At 43.4% G+C, this 21,009-nt stretch overlaps 1 protein-coding gene across 6 annotated transcripts; it reads right to left on the bottom strand.

Moving 5' to 3' along the window:
- Positions 1–422: 422 nt before the first annotated feature.
- Positions 423–21,009, bottom strand: rxrba (retinoid x receptor, beta a). 6 transcript variants are annotated; one of them, XM_035182619.2, is made up of 13 exons: positions 20,857–21,009; positions 19,793–19,942; positions 18,806–19,038; positions 18,299–18,452; positions 17,931–18,110; positions 15,542–15,562; positions 13,719–13,879; positions 13,447–13,576; positions 13,010–13,142; positions 9,638–9,673; positions 7,331–7,422; positions 7,083–7,188; positions 423–6,715 (listed from the first exon to the last, which is right to left on the bottom strand). In XM_035182619.2, the coding sequence occupies exons 2-13, from the start codon at positions 19,806–19,808 to the stop codon at positions 6,568–6,570; spliced, it is 1,410 nt and encodes a 469-aa protein (XP_035038510.1). In that variant the 5' UTR covers positions 19,809–19,942; positions 20,857–21,009; the 3' UTR covers positions 423–6,567. The 6 variants fall into 6 exon arrangements, with proteins under 6 accessions (XP_035038510.1, XP_035038511.1, XP_035038509.1 ...); XM_035182620.2 differs by having other exon boundaries at positions 20,867–20,974; XM_035182618.2 differs by lacking the exon at positions 20,857–21,009 and adding an exon at positions 20,701–20,850.

Consider the following 21,009-nt stretch of genomic DNA (forward strand, 5'->3'; position numbering starts at 1 on the left):
AGGTGTGGAGGAAATACAGAGCAATTTCACCCCCACCACCTCCAGCAGCTCTAATCTGAAGATGACAAGGGGGAGGAGGTGGAGGAGGTGGAGCGCCAGCAGAGCACAGCTGGAGAGAGCTGGATGAGGACAAGAGGTCAGTGCTCCCTCTGGAGGTCGAGAGGTGGGAGTGCGGTGCCAGCAGTCGCCCGGGGCCCTGGGGTCCTGCTGGACTGAGGAGCGTACCATCGTCTCTCCAGGACACGGGCCGAGTTGGGACGTTCCACTTCATGGAAAGAGAGAGTGGGTGTTGCCTGAAGGAAACGAGTGCACTCTGGTAATTTTCAACCTGCGTTGTGTCTCAAACATTAAACTACAGTTGGTTTGCTTCACAGTTTAAAATGAGTATTTTTTTTTCAATAATAAACGAAACACACTTGTCATACAGTATTAAAACCTTTACTCAGACATGATACAACAAACAGAAACAAGATTCAGAATTAATGACTGAAAAAATTATTCAGATTTTTTTTTTTCTCTTTCAATCCCCAAAGCACACAATAGTCAATCAGCTCCACATGTATGAGGGAGTAGGATACAAACAGGACAAAGAACAGACAAGAGAAAGAGAGAAAAATAAAAAAATAACAGTGACAGATTCCATTCTGATTCATCACTTCTCGTATTTGTTTAATACTTTGTAATAAACAAAAGATTAGAGCGTAGTTGGAGAAGAGGGAGACAGGAAACAAGACAAAGAAACTGTGTGGATTTCAAAGATGAAGAGTAAACAATTAAGGAAGATTCTAGATCTACTGGAAAGTTGAATTCTTTCCCGTTTGACTTCAGTCGACAAATGATCCGAGTTCTCTGAGTCCCTGCCCTTCTTTCCTTCCCTCAGTCTCTCTCTCTACTTCCCTTCACGACTCCTCAAACCTTAAAAACCAACAGGTTTTGAAGGTGTTGCCTGCAGACCACACCTGTGGATGCTGCTGGGCTTCAAACAACCAGAGCCACAACTTCTTCCTCACAATCCGAAGCAGCCACAGAAAACACACGTCAGGTTGCTCGTGCAGAAAATCCAACTGAAGACGAGCAGATTTGGGATGAAATCCTTCCTTATTTGCGTTTCACTCATAAAACTATGTCCCTGTGTCTTGGTAACTAGACGTTTTCAGGCTGGGGGGCCCTGCAAAAAGCACCAATGCACAGCTTGAGCACCCAGAGAGGGCCAAACCCTGGTCTCCTCCTCCCTCCTGTGACCTCCCCTCTCCACACGAGCTGTCATTCCTTTCTTATTAGGGCCCCTTTTTAGTATGCACTACACAGGCCAAGGGTGGCGCACTGTTTAGCGCGCTGCACAATAATCACAACATACATGACAAAACAAGCAGTGGGGACTGAGTGGCCTGCATCTGAAACAGCCACATCCACAAACAGCTTGGCAGTGATAAACAAACCAGTGAGGGTGGTGGTTTCAAGGCTGCACACTGCACCTCATTGACCTTAATGGGAATCTGCCTCGGCTCCAGGGGGCCTGTGTCAATAGGTGAAAACGCCACCATGATATCTAATCTATACACGATGATCAAGTCTTTAGTCACAGCCTGCAATCCATTTAAAAAAAAGCATATTTAATTCATGTCTTTATTTTCAAAAAAAGTGAGTAATTTCAAAATGTAACAAAGATGGCGACAACAATACTGCTACACAGTCAAAAGGTCACAGCATGCGTCTGCCTTGAGTGCACACGGTTGCAACGACAAACATTTTGTGGGCGGCGCGGTGCGATCCGGCGGTTTCCCACGGCGACCGCAGATCGTCGCTGCTCTGCCGTCAAGTAAAGTAAAGCAAAGAGGGACACACGGCACTGAATCCCTTCCTCACAGCTCTCCCACGCTTATTCCACTTAAAAGCTTCACATCCTCGTCAAACAGTCCAAGAATCATAGTTTAATTTTACAAGTCCATTCCAATGCAAAGCCAGTAATACTGCGTGAAGAAGCGTTTAAAGTAAAGCAGTGGACAAAGTGAAGGAAAGGAGGAGGCTGGGTTGTTTTGATCAGGTCAACAGTTACTCATCCCTCCAGCCTGGCTCCTTCTCCTCTGTGCATCCTTTCATCATTTCTGCCCAACAAATCAGTTTCACCGGCTGCCAGCACATCACAGCCAAAGCTACAGTATCTGCCGGTCAAAAAAGGCGTAGCTGCAGACAGATTCCATACACATGTGCATGACAGCGTACACATGTGGCCACACATACCCCGTACAAATGCTAAAAAAGTTCCCAACCACTAGCTTCATCTTTTTACTGTATGTTTACCTTTCTCCAAATGACCTAAGCTCATAGCAAAATATAGAGAAATATAGAAAAGACGTAGCAAAACTCAAATGCACTGCTTCAACACGGAGGGATGAGAATTCTCAATAATTTCACTGCCAATCAATGTGAGCTCATGTAGCAAAGACGAAGCTGAATTCACAAATGCCAGAAACACAATGCACACATTGCATGACAACTGCTTAACCTAGTTACCACGAGACAAATATACAAGTTGCATATTTTTACTTTTTGATGGATTATCCACAAAGATGGCATTTACTCAGTCAGATGTGTAGCGACTAGTCTTTTATAGTCAACTAGCAGATGCTCCAGCACTCGACTGGTAAGCGTAATCATTCCCATCCCCCAGGAATAAACACGACGCAGTAGCAGCAGGCTCAAACATTCAACAGAGGAAACTCCAAGAGAAAAGCCCTGCAGAGATAGTCACTGAGACGTCAAACAAACTAAAGATGAGATTATTTAAAGTCGGCCTCCTCTCTTAAAGACGAGCACTTCATCCCACAGCAAATTTCTCAGAGCGTAGATGAGCTCGAATCCAGATCACGAAGTCTGTGCCAGTTAAAGTTCGGCTGAACAAGAGGCTGCAAATAAAGATCGACATGATGGCTTCAAAAAAGTGAAGCCAAAGTGTCTCGATCGCCCCCTGGTGGCTAGTTTCAGCATAGGTCATAAACCCAGCATCCTCCAAAATACACATTAATTGTTGTTTTTTCAAAGATGGTTTCTCTCATTTTATGTAGTTTACATCACATTGATGTATGTTCACATGTTTCTGATCAGTTTGGTTTCAATCACAAAACAGCTGAGACTGCATGATTGACAGCCGAGACTGGTCAAGCACGTGTTTTGACGTGACCTTGACAGAGCGGCTCAATCCCCCGATCGCTACTGCGCAGACTCCAGCTCCAAGATGGCAGCGTTCATATGAGGGATATTTGGGCTTCATTTCTAGACAGTGGAAAGAAGTGGAGACGCGTCGCCCATCTTTATTTGCAGTCTTTGCGAGTGTGGTACTGTGCTTACATATACAAATAAGTTTGATTTTAATTACTTTAATTCTTGAAAATTCAAGATCGACTGCTGAGACTGACTCACTCCTGATCGGTGTGACTCCGAATGACGTCACCGCCACAGGATGACAGCATTCATTTCTATTTCTGAATAGTGGGAGGAGGTGGAGCTGTGTCGTCCATCTTTATATAACGTGTATGATCTGAACCAACTCAAGCCATAAAGTGCTGAGACCACATCTGGGACAGTAGAAGATGCCTGGCAGATCATTAGCTTGCAACCAGTTTGAAACGTTAAAATGCAGCGGCAGCTCTGACAAACCAGGGCCTGACCTTTCTCTGCATGTAGGAAATGAGTGGACATCTGGAGAATACTTTGTTGAGTTGGCAGCATGAACTCATTACATGGAGAAAAACTGAAACAACACCAAACTCTTAGGGTTAGACCAACGTTTTGACATGTCAAACAAAACCACCTGTTTCACAGGTCATCTAACTGCCAGCCTCCAAGTCCACATCACATGGGGGAGTATCCTCTCTGAGAAGACGTTTTTGGACCATCTGCAGGGCAGGAAGCTCATTGCTCGTTCTGGTCAAAGTAGCTGATAAAGCCCAACAATTCAACAGCCACTTTCATTGCCTCCACCAACCGAACTGCTCTCTAAGATACAAAAGGCTTTGGCTGTGTCTGGTAGAGGACAAACACTCATCAGCCACAGTCAAAATGTACAAGCACATAGCTGGTGTTCATTTTCCATAGCTTGGAGTCTGCAATAAAGTTCAGGGTCATAAAATAACAAAAGAGTGGACAATGGCTGTCTGATTTGTCTGTGTACTTGCATACCGTTTTGCATTGATGAAAATGTGCAAGTCTTAAAACTAAAAGACCATATTAGTTCTTTAGCACCTGGTAGAGGACAGCTGCACCTCTTCCCTGTAGAATGATACTGCAAAAGTTTCTAATTTCTATTAAATGTGGTGACAAATAAGAAGGCTAGATATACCTCAGAATGTCAACAGTCTTTTAAATACTTCACTAACAAAAACCTTTGATGAATCTTAACGTGTAGATGGGTTGATTCATAGTTTGCTTCGTATCTCCTGACCATGCGTTAGCTGCGTTTGACTTCTCGCTGCAATGCTCACATTCGGTTGCCCACAAAATTTTTATCACAATAAATGTCAAGTGCCATTGTCAATGAAATCCAGCCAATCAGTTGAAGAGGGCAACAGCAAACATCGGCAGCAGTCGGTGCAAAAGCAGCAGCACGGTGTGGTTTGGCCCTGGGCTCAAAAACAATTACATGGTGACGTCATCACACCGGACGTGGGTTCGACAGCAGAAAATAAAGATTGTAAATCTGTCAGTTGGAGTCAGATAATCGACCTTCGAGAGCGTGAGCAGGTCTTTGTTTCTGCGGGACTCCTGTGGTGTTGTTTTGTTTATTATTTACATCTACTGTACAAAAGTCGCAAGCACTGAGCCAATACACACTGAATAAAGTTTCCGAAGCTGCAGGTAGTACGTGTAGGATTTCCATTACATAGCGCTAATTCATTTCATTATTGCATTACAGTAACACAACACATATAAAAAGGTTCTTTGTCTTTCCAACACTGGCTTTCGGGGCTGCAGAAGTACTGCATCGCAAATTAAATACTGAAACTGCCAGATTATTTCAGCTGCTGTTTTTTAGTGTTGCACACAAATTCAGCTTTTCCCACCACAGAGAGGAAAGAGCACAGCATGTTAAATGTAAAGCAACTCCTGTAAAACTCGTACAGCTCCAGTATCTTGTACAAGGACACTTTAACTGCTGGGTTAGATGCAGCAAACACCAGACGTGAGATACAGGCCGACTGATAACAGGTAGAATTGTTCAGCGAGTAGAGAATATCATTTCTCTCTTCCATGGCCATTGGACAGTTGATGGAGCAACCTATCGAGTCTGAAAAGTTCAACCGGGTGCAGGGTGTGGCCAATTATTTTTCAGAAGTCATAAAAATAATCACGTCTGATTTGAAAATGATGCAATAATGAGAAAACCCTACACATAGTACCTTTAAGGTCGTCTTAGGTGTCTGAGAAAAGATGGAAACAGGAACATTTACACAGTTACAACTCACAAAAGTGCATCAATGACCACCAGCAAAGGGAGGACTCTGGGGGGGGAACAGGAGACAAAAGAGAAACAAATACTCTCATTCTGTCTTGCATGAAGCTGAACTTCCTGTGAGCCTCAAGCTGTTTAAAATGCCAAACAACTGCCAAAGTAGAGAAAAGGATAAAATCAAAACTAAAAACAATAATTCAAGTCATTCTTCTTGTCTTACAAAGCCCGCTGTGCGCATCAGGGTGGGAGGGACTAAGTTTGTCTGCTCAACTAAGTGCTCCCCGCCCCCTTTTCCTGGATTTCAATGCCTTGGAAAAAGCTCTCATTTCATGAGTACAGTACTTCAAAAATAGAAACTCAAACAAGTTTCAGCATGAATATTCAAGAAAAGCATAAAATATTTAAAATGTTTCTGAGATTGAATTAACTCACTGAGAGTGTGTGTCTTCCTGTGCGTAACAGGACACCTCCTGACCAATAACAAGTAAATCGGTTCGATGGCGGACAGTTGATTGAAATTATGCACCTGATTTCAAGCTAAAAACCATACATGAATAACTAACCGGCTAGTGATGGATATAACATACAGAGGTGCAGCTAGCAGTGTAACTAAGCAACCCAAGTCAAAACAGGGGAAGTAGGCTATACCAGTTACGCAGAAGCAAAAACCAACTGCGAGATGAAGATGTGAAAACTGAAGACTAAATTAAAATTAAGACATTTGCTGTAGCTGTTTGATAAAAGGGCTTAATTCATTGAATGGTAACCCCTGTGGTGGAAAACAGTAACAGAAAAGATGGTGAAAATGTGTGTGTGTGTGTTTGAGTATGTTTGTGTTTTGGCATTCTCTTCATTCAGAGCCACATTAGCTGTATATTAGTTGTTATATTTTCTGTCAGTTCATGCATGCAAGTAAAGACCTGCATGTGCATGTGTGAAGATAATTAGCCGATGATGGGCAATACGTGTGTGTGTGTAAGTGTGAGAGCTGGTACGTTTAAACCAGCAGGTGCTGCAGTTAAGTGAGGCTCAATGAGAAGAGCCAATGACCCAACACGGTGCAACGTGCTGGGTCTCCTGGTGTGCACTGGATCCTGACCGAACCCAACCTGGCTCCTCTAGGTGAGCTGGTGAGGCGCCTCCAGCATCTCCATCAGGAAGGTGTCGATGGGCGTGTCACCGATCAGTTTAAAGAAGAACAGGTGCTCCAGGCACTTAAGACCAATGGAGCGCAGTGCTGGGAGACGGAGGAGGAGCTTTGCAAACCTGAATGACGGCGAGAAGGATGAGGAGAGTAAAGTGAGAACTGGCCATAGATCTGTCAACTGATACAAATGATAATTCAGTTTTTAATCAATATAAACTGAAAACAAGAATTCAGAAGATGGGCTGGAAAACATGTAAGAATATAAAGCTACTTTCAGACATGAAGGGAAGTCCACATATTTTCCTGTAATTGTCCAGAGGGGCCGAGTGTGAGAACGTAAATGTCAAATTTGGGCTTTGTGCTGCAGCGGCATGTTGAAGCTGCGGAGTTGAATACAATGTACCTGTGATTGAGGAGCAGCGCCCCCTGTCACAACCTACCACCTCATCTTGTACTTGTTAACATGCCCAGTGAGTGACAGCCTACCTGCCCTGCTGATCGGGATACTTCTGTTTGCAGTAAGACTCGAGGGATGCGTACACCCGCTCCCTCAGGAGCTCCACCTCACTGGGATTGGACAAGCCCTTGGCATCTTGGCAGGTGAAAAAAGAGAAACATCAACTTTATACTGGTGAAATATATTTTACATGTTCACCATTTCTCGTTCAGTTTTTTGGTCCATTTTAGTTTGGTGTCCGTAATGATGTTTTTCAATATTCCACTAGTTAATGTACCTGGGTTGAAGAGGATGATGGCTCGAAGGCAGCCCAGCTCAGACTTGTCCATTTGCATGTCTCTCATCTTACTTACAAGCTCTGTCAAAACCCTGCAGAGAGGACAGATAAAGGGGGGATGCAAGTTGGAGACAGGAGGAAGATGGCCAGTATAAAAGGAAGCATGTAAAAGAAAAAAGAGCAGGAGAGTGATAAAAAGGGAAAGGAGGGATGGGGGAGGAGAGAGTAAGAACGGAGGGACCAGACTCAATAATCACATTATTTATGGTCACAGCTCAAAGTAATAACCTGATGTTCAAACCACACAGGGGAATGACCGAGTTTCTGGTTCAGCAGGGAAAACAACGCTGGTTAAAACTGCACACCGTGGCAAACTGCTGCCACCAAATGGTGGGTTTTTTTCAGGCTGTGGCTGATTCATGTTTTTGCTTTTTCGACCTAATATATAATGGTTTATAAGTAAGTGTCTTAGCAAATATGGGGAACTGGAGAGTAAAAACATTTCATTATTGCATCCACTTTATTCCACCATCTAACCGTCAGGGATCAGGGGTAAATTCTCTCCGCCCTAACACACACACTCAAATTATCCATAAATTCTCACTTGCAGAAAAGAATAAACACCAAATTCATTGACTTCTTGATATGATTTAATGCTTTTAAAAATTCAAAGTTTCATTTTTATTTTTGAGGGTTCCCGTCCTGAGAGATCCAATCACAAGTGGGCAGCTCTAAGTTTGTCCATTCACACCTGGCATTAATTGTATTTATCTTCTGTGAGAACTTGTGATTGGATCTCACTTCCCCGCTCGATATGCAAATAAACACGAACGTCATTGGAAATCAAGATGCACAAATTTTACCTGGAGAACACGGAGAATCATGAAGTTACCACATTAAGCGCTGGTTATTGGATTTGAAAGGAAATGTGAGACAGAGAATATTATTTTCCTCCTTTGGGGTTTTGCGCATAAAACTACTCTGTTTATCTGTCTTCCTGTTTTCAGAGTGTTCCAAGATACTTCAGGCTAAAAATAAATAAAAAGGTTGACATCATCACCTGGCTCTAAAATGGAATAAGATTTTCCCATTGGGAAAAGACATCATTATGTGGTGGTCAGTGCTGATATTGTTGTGGTGTCCACAAAACAAACAACGTATGGGCACAAAGAAGCGTAAAGATGTTTGATTGTGAAACTGTAGCAGGTCAGATGACGTCAGCTGAGTGGGCGGTCCTTCATATGTGGCTCGGGACACATTTGTGTTCACACAGCGAAAAGTCCCAGACCAGCTTCAAATGTGGTTTGAGTGATCTCAGGATGCATTGAGGAAACATTTGGGGGCGTATACACCTGTACGATGCTGGAGACATTTGTTTACCAGTCTGAGCTGGGTCATACTTTAGAATCCACCCATTTATTCTCAAATCTTGACCTGAGGAACTAAGACAGGTTCCTTGTTATCCCGGAACAATACAGACAATCAGTAGGAACAAAAACTTAGACAAAACGACTTTTCTTACCGACTTACCAACATGCTGAGACGTATTTTAAGAACGAATTAATCACGCTTCATTAGATGCGCAGTGGAATAATAAACAGACCACCAGTGTGGATTTGTGAGGTTTAGCGAAGGCCCTACATGTTACCTCTGCTCTCCATCCAGGACTTGAATGAAAGAGGAGGGTGACCTTTAGGGGCAGTGTATTTACTGCTCCATCATCCACCAGTGGACAGTGCAGAAACCGACATTTGCTTTTAATGGCATGGATTTGAACTCACGTCGCCTAAGCCAACAACACAGTGAAGGTTTGTATAGACACGCAGCAGAAATATTTTATTCAACACCTCCAAAAGGATCTAAAGACTGAACAACCTGAAAAGTATCCCAAACTGGAGTAATACAATACTTGTCGTACAACTACATCCCACCATTAATATCCTGGAGAGCTAGCTTAGCTTCACAAAGCCAGCTCACACATTTAGATTTTTCTCATTATGGTCTGGCAAGGTTTCGTTAATGGGCCAATAATTAGAGTTTCCTGCAGACGATTGGGTCAAAGTCACAAACCAAATATTGTGTCGCAGTACATCACCATCAATCTAACCCATATACCTACAGGTCACTGAGTGATTCTTTAAAACAGTTCTCAGCGCAATAACAACTTTTAGCGAAAAAACGGCTGGCTTGTGCAAAGCTGCAGAAATGCAGAGAAGCATCAAGCATTGTGCTTTGGTTCTGTGTTTGTCTCAATGTTGACTCAAGAGGAGGGGTTTAAGAAAAGTGTTTGTGTAGTGGCGTAATTACCTGTCAAATATGGCCCCAACCTCAGCATTGTGCGCCCTGTGTATTCAATCACAATGTGTTATTACAATGTCATTACACAGTTACATTGTTGTGAAAGCTTTCTGTATATTCTCTGAGCCCTGAGAAAATCTGCTACGTTCTGATATATTTAAAACTGTTGTAAAACAGTGAACACGTCTGGGCTCAAACTTCGCTCTTCAACCAAACACTGATCTCTGATAAGCATTTGATTAGTTTTATTAAATCAATAAATATAGTCTTAGAAAAGGCACCACTATAATTCACATGTATTGAAATAAGCAGAAAGGCGGTTATAATAAACCTTATGAGCCAAATGCGCAACAGCAGAAAACAATTAGTAAGAATGAAAGTAATAAGTGAAAACCTAAAGACCCTGGACTGTAAAAAGCGAAGGACTAACACTGCGTTGTGGCTACTGTGTGAAGAACAACCGAGCCTCAAAGTGCAAAATACAACATTAAAGAAAATAGATGTGCACAAATCAGAAATCAATGTCACCCAACCAAAGAGTATGTAGACCCCATTAAGACTTGGTATTAACTTTTGTCCTGAGTGATCAGATCACATGTGGTGGGCGCTAAGTTCAGGTCCGACTCTGAACGCAAACCAAATACATTATTTTTTACATACATACAAATATACATACATTTGAATGACGGCCTTCTCAGCTGATGTCTCTGACACACGACAGTTTCACTATGAACCAAACTTATTTTTACGCTTGATATTTTTTCTGACCACCGCTACAATATTAACACTGACAACCACATAATGATGGGCACTTTTCTAGATTGGTAAAAATCTTTCTTCACTGCGGAGCAGCACGAGATTCATTCAGCCCCCGACTCCTCTTTCTCTACCTCTCGTTTGCTCGCTCGTGCCGACACACAAACAGTTTCTTCTGACCCATCTGCAAACGCACACTGGGTAAAAACAACAATTTTTTTACCCAGTTCTTCGCGAACACAAATGAAGTATCGTGATTACTTGCATATAAAACCGGAAGTGAGATCTGATCACAGGAGACATGCTTAGGATGCATTTTAATGTCCGGTGTGAACAGACAAACTTTACGCTGACCACTGGTGATCGGATCTCTCAGGATGGATGTTAATACCAGGTCTGGACGGGGCAGTGGACAAAATTGCAAAGGTGAGACAGTTTTTCTCACACCTCCTTTCCTGACAGATTTGAGGAGTGAACAATAAGCTCCCCTGTTTCGAATGACAACTAGTGGACACCAACCTTTTCCACTTTGTACAATGTGGAGCTTTCTGAAACAGTTTTATTTTGGTAAATTTGTATCGTGAAGTATCACATTCTGTTGTGGTTCTGTGGTCTGTTATTTTGCACTTTAAGCCCCCCTGCAGTGATGCGTTTAATCCAATGTGCTATGAAGAAATTCTGATATTTCATTATTTACGCCCTCCTTGATAAAATAAGATCGAGTAGCTTCAAACAGATGCTGATGCCAAGCTGAAACAGAAGCCTGCCGCTACAAGAGAGCAGTGCTAGAAGAATTTATTTATATACGTATCAGAGGAAAATCATTGAGCCGTTTGCCATGAGCCCAGTTAGCTTCTTTTAAACCTGACTGGAAAATGAACCCTTTATAACAATGTAATTACTGTGTAATTAACAGTGAATTGACACGTTGTGATGTCATTTAAGGTGATTGAGATTTGCCGTAATTCTTTGTTTAATTAAAGCAGGTGATGATGTAATGAACAGAATTATTATTATCATTATTAAAAGCCCTGAATGTGCATTCAAACTTGTTGATAACATCCCATTATGACATGAACCAGCATTTATTATGTCTTGATTAAATAACATTCTAATACAACTTAGTGCTAATAACAATATCTGTTGTATTTTGCATGTTCTCATCACTGTTTTGTAGTGAACTGTCCAACACATGTAACTTGTTGAAGGTTCAGTGTGAAAGATTTACAAAGATATTTTGGCAGAAACTGAAAATAATAATGATAATGACGTTTTCATTGGTGTATAATGAGCTCAAATTTAAAATAGTTGTGTTTTCATTATCTTGCAATGAGCTCTTTATATCTCCGTCGGGAGGGGGTCCTCGCCGACGGAGTCTGCCATGTTGCACGGCCATGTTTTCTACAGTAAAGAAATGACCAGAAACGATGCTAGTTGCCACTAAATCCTACACACTGAGCCTTTAATAATAACTGATGGTCGATGCATTTATGCAGAAGACTGGAGAGGCCATGGGTGTTATTGGAAGTGTCTGAGTGTCTGTGACTGACCAATCATACAATCCTAAAGAAAATACATATGGCACAATTTCTATAATATTACTTTCATTACGCCTGGGCCAGTCAAATTATTTTACAATGTTGTGACCAGCGATTCACATCCAGGGATTTCTTTTCCCAGTTTGTTTAACATGGCAAGATCGGGCCTTAGCCCTGGTGAAGGTATGCTCTGTCCGAGTGCCCTCCTACTTCTATGATGCAAACAGAACAAACATCTATATTTCAAAATGAGATCATAAGATAGTTTAGGAAAATCTGGCACGAAATAATAAACCCATGGCCTCTGCAGTGTCCTGTACAATAATGGGATGTAGATTATTATATGAACACATATTGCAGTATTCCGCTGTACCTTCCTGTTTTTATTGACGTGTTAGTATTGTGCATTAGCCAGCCACAATCACATTATCAAATGCTGCAGTAGGTGCTATGCCACTGAGTGTGTGCGCGCATGCATGTCTACGGGGCAAGCATTAGTCACCAGCCTCCCTGGCATGCGCCGTCACCCTAGAGGCAGCACTAAAGCAGCAGAGTCTCTCAGCCAATCACAGCCAACGCAGAACACAGCAGCTCCAGCCAACCAAAGACACAATATCCAAGTTCTTACCCCAGTAACTGATCAACTAAATCTGAATGACATGTGTGTAGCTCATAGAAACCACGAGTATGGAAACATCACAGAGAAATTCATGTGGATAAATGAAGAAAAGTATTATTTCTTTATTCAACTACCTCTCAGGACTGATGTGTAATAACCAGGTGATGAAAAGAGGTAAAGAGGAGGTTGTGGCCTTTCGGGGTCTGTTCATTTTAGGCTAAGAGTAGATGGTCATAATACTGTGTAGAAGTGGATGCATTCTACAGTGGGACCCTACACAGTGTGGATGTCGAAGTAGAGTAGAAAGGCCTCTGTAAAAACACTTTAATCACATAATGTTAAAACTCTCCAGGGGACAGAATATTTTCATGGGGGCAAGTCTCCCACCCAAACTCCTGAATGAAGATCACTAGTGGGGTATGTGTGTGGGGATTATACTGTTTGTACATGTGTGCATCTGTGTATTACCTGTCAAAGATCGCTCCTACACCAGCACTGTGAGCACTGTTCCTGTGGACGTGAAGGCCGGTGGCCAGTAGGATTCCGTCCTTCACTGAGATGGAGCGATGGGAGAACGATGCAATCAAGAGTTCATTCCAGCCTGTTGAAGAGTTGAGTCTCAGTACTTCTAATAAATCAAAATGTCCAAATATTCTACAATTCTGCTTCTATATTTATTAAAACCTGATATTACTGAATGTTGCTTGTCGTTATTTTGAAAATTAAAGATCTCTCATTAAAGTCATAACTTTTTTTACGCTAGTGACAACTCACACACACTGATTCAAAAAGCTGGGGCAGCTGCTTTTGACTGTGGATGAAACTTGGCTTTGCAGCCCTGCATCCCTCTGCTGAGCTTGACAGATTCAAAAACCACCCAGCAAATGAAAGCTCTTCAAGGTTACCTGCACGAAGCAGGATGACCTGGTCGTCCAGCTGCAGCTCAGAGAAGTGAGGGATCCTCTTGGCCCACTCCACCAGGGTGAAAAGCTGCTTGTCTGCTGCCTGACAGATGTTGGTGACAGGATCGTTGGGCTGAATAAAGCAGATTTAGAAAAGAAATTGTGATTATTTTATCAAATAACTATACTAAGTGGAATTTCAAATGTTAGTTTCACAGTGTTTCACATCGGTGCATGACAGTTTGCGTTGAATGTCAACCAACCAGACTACTCACAGAGCTGCCACCTGAACTGCCATCTGCATGAAGCTCGGTCTTCTGCTCCACAGCCACCTCCGCCTCCAAAATCTTCTCCACAGGCATCTCCTCATTCACTGCACTCGTCGACTCCACCTCGCCCTCTCGTTCCTTGTTCCTCTGCCGTTCCTCTTGGACAGCTGCGGGATGGGGCAGAGAGGAAACAGAAGAAAATAATAAAAGACAAGAAAGGGGGGAAAGGGAGAAATAGTAACAGAGCAGAATTGTGGAGCGGAAGGATGGATGAATGAAGGTCAAAATGGAAGAATGAAGGTGCAGGAGAGGTGGAAGACAGGATGTTCCAACAGGATGGATAAAGAGAGATAAGTAGGATTAGATGTGTGGCCAATGAAGAGGAGAAATGAGGGAAAACATTGGTGGAGGAGGTTTGCGACAAAAAGAGGCAAAAAGATTGGAGAAGAAATAGTGAGACCAAAATAATGTGACAAAATGTGCAAAACAGTGGGAAAGCAGAGACAGAGATGCACAATTCATGATAAATTCAAAGCCTCTCATACTGTCTTTCATACTTTATTCAGGCCCAATACCAATGGCCCATAGAAGACATACACAACATACATATTATTATTGTAATCACTAATTATTTTAAAGTGACACTGAGGTGGGAATGACAATGAAATGTGACACTGGTTTTTACGAAAGTTAGCATTTATGAAGGTTTCTCTTAATCTCTTACACAAATTAAGTAAACTGTGTTTCTCATTTTGATGTCGTTCAAAAAAGTCACGCTGATCATTTCATCCTAACTAATGGTTGTGTTGCAAAACATTGGTAGTCAAAGGTCTTGTGAGTACCACCCACAGACTTCAGTAGAATGAGGTCATGTGACTGGCTTGGTCAGTGAAGAACTTCCCACTGTTTATTTACTTCTGTTGAGCTCAGTGTCCAAGTGATGAAGTGGTTTTAATGTATTCTATCAGTGTGTTGAGTGGAGCTCTGACTGACTGAACTGAAAAACAACTCAACAGTGGATATTACCCATGATCCCCGCTTTCCTGAACCAGGAGAACAAAGCCACCAAATTCCGTTTAGAATTCTTTATATTTTAAATGCTTCCTGGCAGTAAATGCAATTTTTTGACTGATCTAAATTTCTGCATTACTCGTCAACTTGCTGAACCCGATTGAAGCTGTGGCTTAAACTCGTACGCCCTATTTGTTTTAATCCTCTTCATGTCCCAATAGTCATCAATAAATAAAGCCGTCAGGAGAAAAACAAAAATAAACTCACTGCACACGACAGACTTTTTCAGCTAGAGAAACAAACACAGACGAAGCAGAGACAATAGTCTGAAATTAACGAGTCACGTCTTCTAGCAAATGTTAGTCTGTGCGCATTCGGGAGTTTTGGGGCTTAGCTTTGTCGAGAGGGTCAATGAGAGGGGGTGGGATGTATCGGCTGCATTTTTTCAAAGTGTTGCCTGGTCTATAGCTTTTCCAGGATTACCAACCCTAGCTTTAATGCTCCTCAAAACACGAGCAACATCTCTGTGGCTCACTGTTGTAACTGTGACCGGATGTGCAGCCCGCGGGTGAGAATAAACAATAGGTTACGTCAAAATAAAGTGGATTGTGCATATTCAGTTAACTTTCCCTGGATATGTTGAGCTTTAAAAACCACAAGGAAACGATTCAAGGCTGGAACTGGTCCATGTCTGAGCTCTGTCAAGAAACTACGTACAATAGACTAGCTCATTCTGGCCGATATGCAATGTAATAACTCTGCTTCTTTCTCATTCATACAGGCACAGACATACACCCCTCCTTCCCTCTTCTCCTTACATCTGTCGTTCATCTTGGCCACTACAGAAGGAGGGAGGGGGGAGAGAGAACGAGAGGAAACAAAAAGAGGAAGAGAGGGGGAAAGGGGGTTAGTGTGTACAAGGCTTACCCACCCCCATCTCCCCCTCTACCAATGTGTACTCGATCTTCCTATTGTCTATTGTGCAAATATTACTGACACCCATATCTTTAAATGAGATTAAAAGATCTCATCTAAGGTTGAAGGTGATGTGTTGTTACGCTCAGGATTTACATCTTGAGGTTTTGCAGATTACAGAAAAAGTACCTGCAACACAAAGTAGCTGCCTTAAATGTCCATTCCATCTGCATTAACTTAATACTCAGTGGCCACAGTGATCATTACCTTAACAACAGTGACCACAAATCATAGTAACCAATCAACGTAACCTATCTACGATAAATGCAACGTCCTAAAATGCTGCAGAATTCCGTCCGAATCTAATCTGAGAAAGCAGAGTACAGTTAACTCGTACTGACACGGCTCGACTCAAAGTGACTCAGCAGCAGATAATCTCAGACGGACTGGTTTAAAAAGGGGTCTGCAGCATACACAGATCGGCTGTCGTTCTTTAAAAGGTAAACTATGCAGGGTTTTCTTTAAGAACAGATATTCATTAAAAACCTTGTCAATCATCACTTATGACCCAATAGAAGTGTGTGGTGGTGAATTTATCTGCAGAGACCTGATTCAACGTGTGTTTTCCTGAAGATACCCGACCCGCACCCATCAAGAAGTGAGGCCGGGTCTGGACAAAAATTCCGAAGTATTTGGGTTCAGTCACACTGGCTGGGCTATCTGCTTCTTTTTTTAAAGATGCACATGTCTGTAAATCGGGGGAAACACTGGGCTCAGATCGGGTTCTGACACAAAAAACTGAAGTCCTGTCTGGTTTGGGCCTGCTCTGCTAATAAGAGAGCTCAGCGTGAGAGAGTATGGACTTTATATAAAGATGGTCGACATGACGGCTTGAAAACGTGAAGCAAAAGCGAGATGATCGTAGCAGAAAGTTTACATTGCTCTGCTCTCTGTCTGTGTCATGGATGTATGAGGGTGGGGCTGAACTGCTGCACAGTGCACACACACATACCCACACAAACAGCCCCACACAGTGGTAGGTGAAGTTTTGTGGCAGTGAAATAATCACAAAATAAAAGTTTCTCTGATTCACTGCTTTGTTCTTGCTAACAGCGCTCCCTCTCTTCATTCACTCTTTAGCTCACTCGACCACCGCTGCTCTCTCTCTAAGCCGTTTTCAGACATGACCCCCAGAGGATGTCCGGAGAATTTGGACTTACTCCGGAGGTTGCCTTTCACGTATGTACAACGCAGCAGGAGATTCTCTGCTCAGATGCGTTCACAACAACACAGAAATCTCCAGAGGGGGGGCGCAGCAGGCAGAGGCAGGTTGTTACATATTAATTCTGCTGCGGAGATCACGGCAACTGTCCTTGTCACCTCCTGTGAAGGATCTGATGTGCTCTCACATCGGCTCCTTCGGACATTCTGCAGAGTTTTTACTAGGTGGGCTGTTCGGGGAAACTCCACAGAAAGTGGAGGCTCTCGCTCAGACACTCTTCCATTCACACATACAGCCTCTCCAGAAGCAGCTATTGAGAGAGAAGCAGACTTTTAATCAGTTCGACAATCCTGCATAGTATACCTTTAAGGTTTTGTCTGAGTCAACTATATAATGTGCTACGACCGGTTATTAACACTATCACTTGTGCCAATATAATCACGATGTATGGATGAATTTCTGATGACGACACTTAACACATGCTTTGCTGCTGTATTTGATTCTTAATTGGTACAAATCATGGTATGTTTTTACTGATAACTGATGTCCACCTGGAGACTCAACACCTGGTAAATATGACTGGTTATGTAATAATTCAGACTGTGTAGACAAGGACTGTCACAACCGCCATGTGCAGCTTATTAAAAGTACTGAATCCCAGTTTCCCAACACTTCAGATGTATAACAACAGCAAAAAGAGTCTTGAAAGAGTTCAAAATACATTTATAGGAGTGACTGACAATAGATATGCCGTTGTGTTGTGAGTTGTGTTCTCTACTTTTGGGCAAACTAAAAGTGCTAATTCTCTTAGAGATCTGGAAGTTCCTCTGATAACATTTAATGAGATTTTCTAGACATAAAACACAGCAGCCACTGGGTGTTAAGTTGGCTTTTTACTTGTAGTGTCAGCCCAAATTAAATTGCATTTTGTAAGAAAAGACACAACTTTGTCCATTCGACCTCAAAGAGAGTGTGAAAAGGTGTCAGAAGTTGCCTCATTCTCAGGGGTCATGAGCAGAAGGGGTTGAGAACAGGTGGTATTCGAGGTGTGCAGTTTCCTGCTTGCTCACCTTCTCTCTTCATGCCCATAGCCAGGCACTTCTGGTAGCGGCAGTACTGGCAGCGGTTCCTCTGTCTCTTATCCACCATACAGTCTTTACTGTCCCGACACGTGTACGTCAGATCTTTGCGCACTGTTCGCTTGAAGAAGCCTTTGCAGCCCTCACAACTGTAGACGCCATAGTGCTTACCTGGAGGTTGTGGGAAGGTGGAGGAAAAAGAGCCAGATAATGAATTAAGAAAGGACGACAAATCCTTTCAGAGTTGAAATCTAAAGTATTTCAGTGGCTCTGACCAATGTTTTATTCAACTACACTTTATAGCTCAACTCAAAGAAAAGGCACAGAAAAGAGGAGTTCTATTTAAGGTGTGTAGTCACCAGAGGATCTGTCTCCACAGATGGCACAAAGGCGTTTCTGGGAAAGCATCGGCCCAGGGCTGTGGGGGGACAGCGGCTGCAAGCCCAGTGGAGGTTTCACATCATCAGAGCTGCTCACTGCGTGGAGCCCCGACATGGACACTGTTGAGTTGATCTGCAAGAAGAGCAGAAATAAAGGTGAATACGATGAGGACTTAAGGTCTTTCGAATCAATCCAAGACATGTGGCATGTGACGAGGGAGGCAAACAGACGACGACAAAAATGAGTGACGGCAAAACCAAAGTAAAGATTGGCCACCATATAAAATTCAGTGATGAAGGAGAAAATGCAATATGTGAATATTTTGTATTTTCCCAAAATATCTTTCAAAGTAAGCCAAGTTTATTTGTATAGCACCATTAAGTACAGATTGGTATTGTTACTAGTACTGTCATCGTTACTACTAGTTGATCCAGTAATTTAACGATGTATATAAAATATGTGCCTTATTAAGTGTCTTCTCTTACCTGCGGGCTGCTAATGGGGCCGTAGCCCACCGACGGTGTGCCGGGGAGGCAGGGTGAGCCCAGTGAAGAGCTGATGACAGAAAAGGGGGAGCCGATGCTACTGATGGGGCTGTTGACTCCGCTGGTGGTGATGGGAGGAAGGGAAGTCATGGAAGCAGCGGAGGGAACCAGTGGGGGCGAGCGTTGGCCTGATGGAGGGGAGGACACAGATGAACTGTCCGGGCTGCGAGAATCTGAGAAAGAAGAACGCAATGGAAAATCAGTACAAGTCAGTGAGGGTTGATAACATAGTCACGACTATTAAGGTGATTAATGGGAAACACATCAATTAAATATCTTTATGGCACCAAGTTAAGTATACAAAGCTAATTTTAACATCCCAGGTTTGATAGACAACAAAGAGCAGCACAGCTTCAACGTTTGTGTTCTGTGGTTTGACGTATTTGGTGCTTTCCTCTGCAACTGGCTGCATTTTCACTGCTGAAGGTTGAGTTCTCCGTGGACTTCTGATCGGGTCTATTTTTCTTTCCTTAAACAAATGACCAACCCTATCTTTAAAGAGGTTTAGTTTGTTATTGTGGTGCACCATGTATATCTATTACAATACAGTCTATAATACAGTGCTGAAACACATGGGACCCTTAACTTCATTTAATCAATAATTACATTAAAGTCCACTTTACTTTAACCCAATGGTGGGATGGTAATTTAAATGTCTGACCAAGTCTGACTTAGTTCAAATGATTGAATGCTGTATGGCAGCGAGGTCATAGGTCAACACTGCCAGCTGTCACTAAGGTGTTTTTAAAAAGCTTCATTATTCTATTAATAAATCAAACCTTTGACTCATCATATTCCATACATTTTCCACAGGCCTTAATCTGCAGCTGACAGGTTAACCAACGTGCAAAGAGCCTTTTGTACCGTTGAGTTTAACATCATCCACAGTTTCCAGGGGCTGTTAATGTTGGACAGTTATTTTCTCACCTCTGCTGTCTCCCATGATGGTGGCCGGGGCACCGGGGCTGGATGGCCGCTACACGCCGACGTGCTTCAGCCTCAACCCGCCCGCTGTCAAACTCTAGACCGCGGACTGAGGCCCGGGCCGGAGCCGTTTGGGGGAAACCAAAAACGGGTCTGAAATTCCAACACAAGAAAGAGCTCTGCGTGATGAACTGGTTCCGACACGCGGACTGTCAGTATAATGATAAAACACTGTATAATGAAGCACGTCCATCTCCAGGCTGCCTGTCTGCCTGTCAGTGGGAATATTTGTGTATTTTAAGCCTTTTGGGGCCACTGTAATGTAACGTTACAGTGAGACTCCCCTGGTGCCAGGACCATCGTGTTCTAATGCAGCACGCGGTGTTATTTCAGAAATAGGAAACTCCACATCCACAGCAAGCCCCGGCTGTGTTCTCTGAATCTAACTGGGTGAATTAAAACCATCCATTCCAGGCTATAGATGGAGCCCAGGCAGATGGCAACAAACCACGATTCGCGCAAGCTAACATTAGCTGCTGGCTAGCTAGCCCTGGGAACCGCTTGTGCCCACCGTGCAGCTAAGTGGCATGTGTTCGCGACCCCGGTAGACACGAACCCCGCCACCGCGCGGTCCGCCGGGACGTTAAAAGGCGTTCAAATCCCGGTCTCTCTTTCACTTTGTGGAATTCAACCTGCGTCCGGTTCAAGCTAGCGAAACATGCTATCGCTACGTTTAGCCACTTGAGCTAGCTAGCAGGCTAGTTAGCCCGACTGCACCGGAGAGGAGCCGGAGAAGCGGGCACAAAGCGGTTAACTGCGACCTGCTGCGCCCGGTTCTCTGCCTCCCCCGGTCACACGGCAGCTGGACCCGGTCACTACCCGCGGGGTGGAAGGAAACATGGGTTACTGACGGTTTAGCGGCGCAGCTTCTTCGCATGAAACAGATGTGGCAGCTAGGCCCCGTGTGTGTCTGCCTCTCCCCCCACTTTGCCTCGTAGTCAACCCTCCCTCCCCCTGCAAGGATGAAAACATGATGATGGAGGATTTGGCTTTAGTGCTTCTCTCACTGCTCCACACCGGGTCCGTGCGGGAGCCCTCGGCTGCCCCGGCTCCTGGAGGCAGGAGACGGGTCGTGTGGTCCTGGTGTCGCCCTCACATGTCACTGGGTGAGGAGGGAGACACAGCCAGAGCTCAGGGGTCAAGAGGTCAAGACAAGTTCA

The sequence above is a fragment of the Hippoglossus stenolepis genome, chromosome 17, assembly GCF_022539355.2.
Source record: "Hippoglossus stenolepis isolate QCI-W04-F060 chromosome 17, HSTE1.2, whole genome shotgun sequence".
Classification (NCBI taxonomy): domain Eukaryota; kingdom Metazoa; phylum Chordata; class Actinopteri; order Pleuronectiformes; family Pleuronectidae; genus Hippoglossus; species Hippoglossus stenolepis.

Excerpts from the sequence above, each read along its gene's own strand:
- rxrba (XM_035182619.2), bottom strand. Across the intron at positions 9,674-13,009 it reads GTAGGAGCGATCTTTGACAG|GGCGCACAATGCTGAGGTTG; the intron begins GTAATACACAGA and ends TTGAATACACAG. Across the intron at positions 7,189-7,330 it reads CATCATCCTCTTCAACCCAG|ATGCCAAGGGCTTGTCCAAT; the intron begins GTACATTAACTA and ends TCACCTGCCAAG.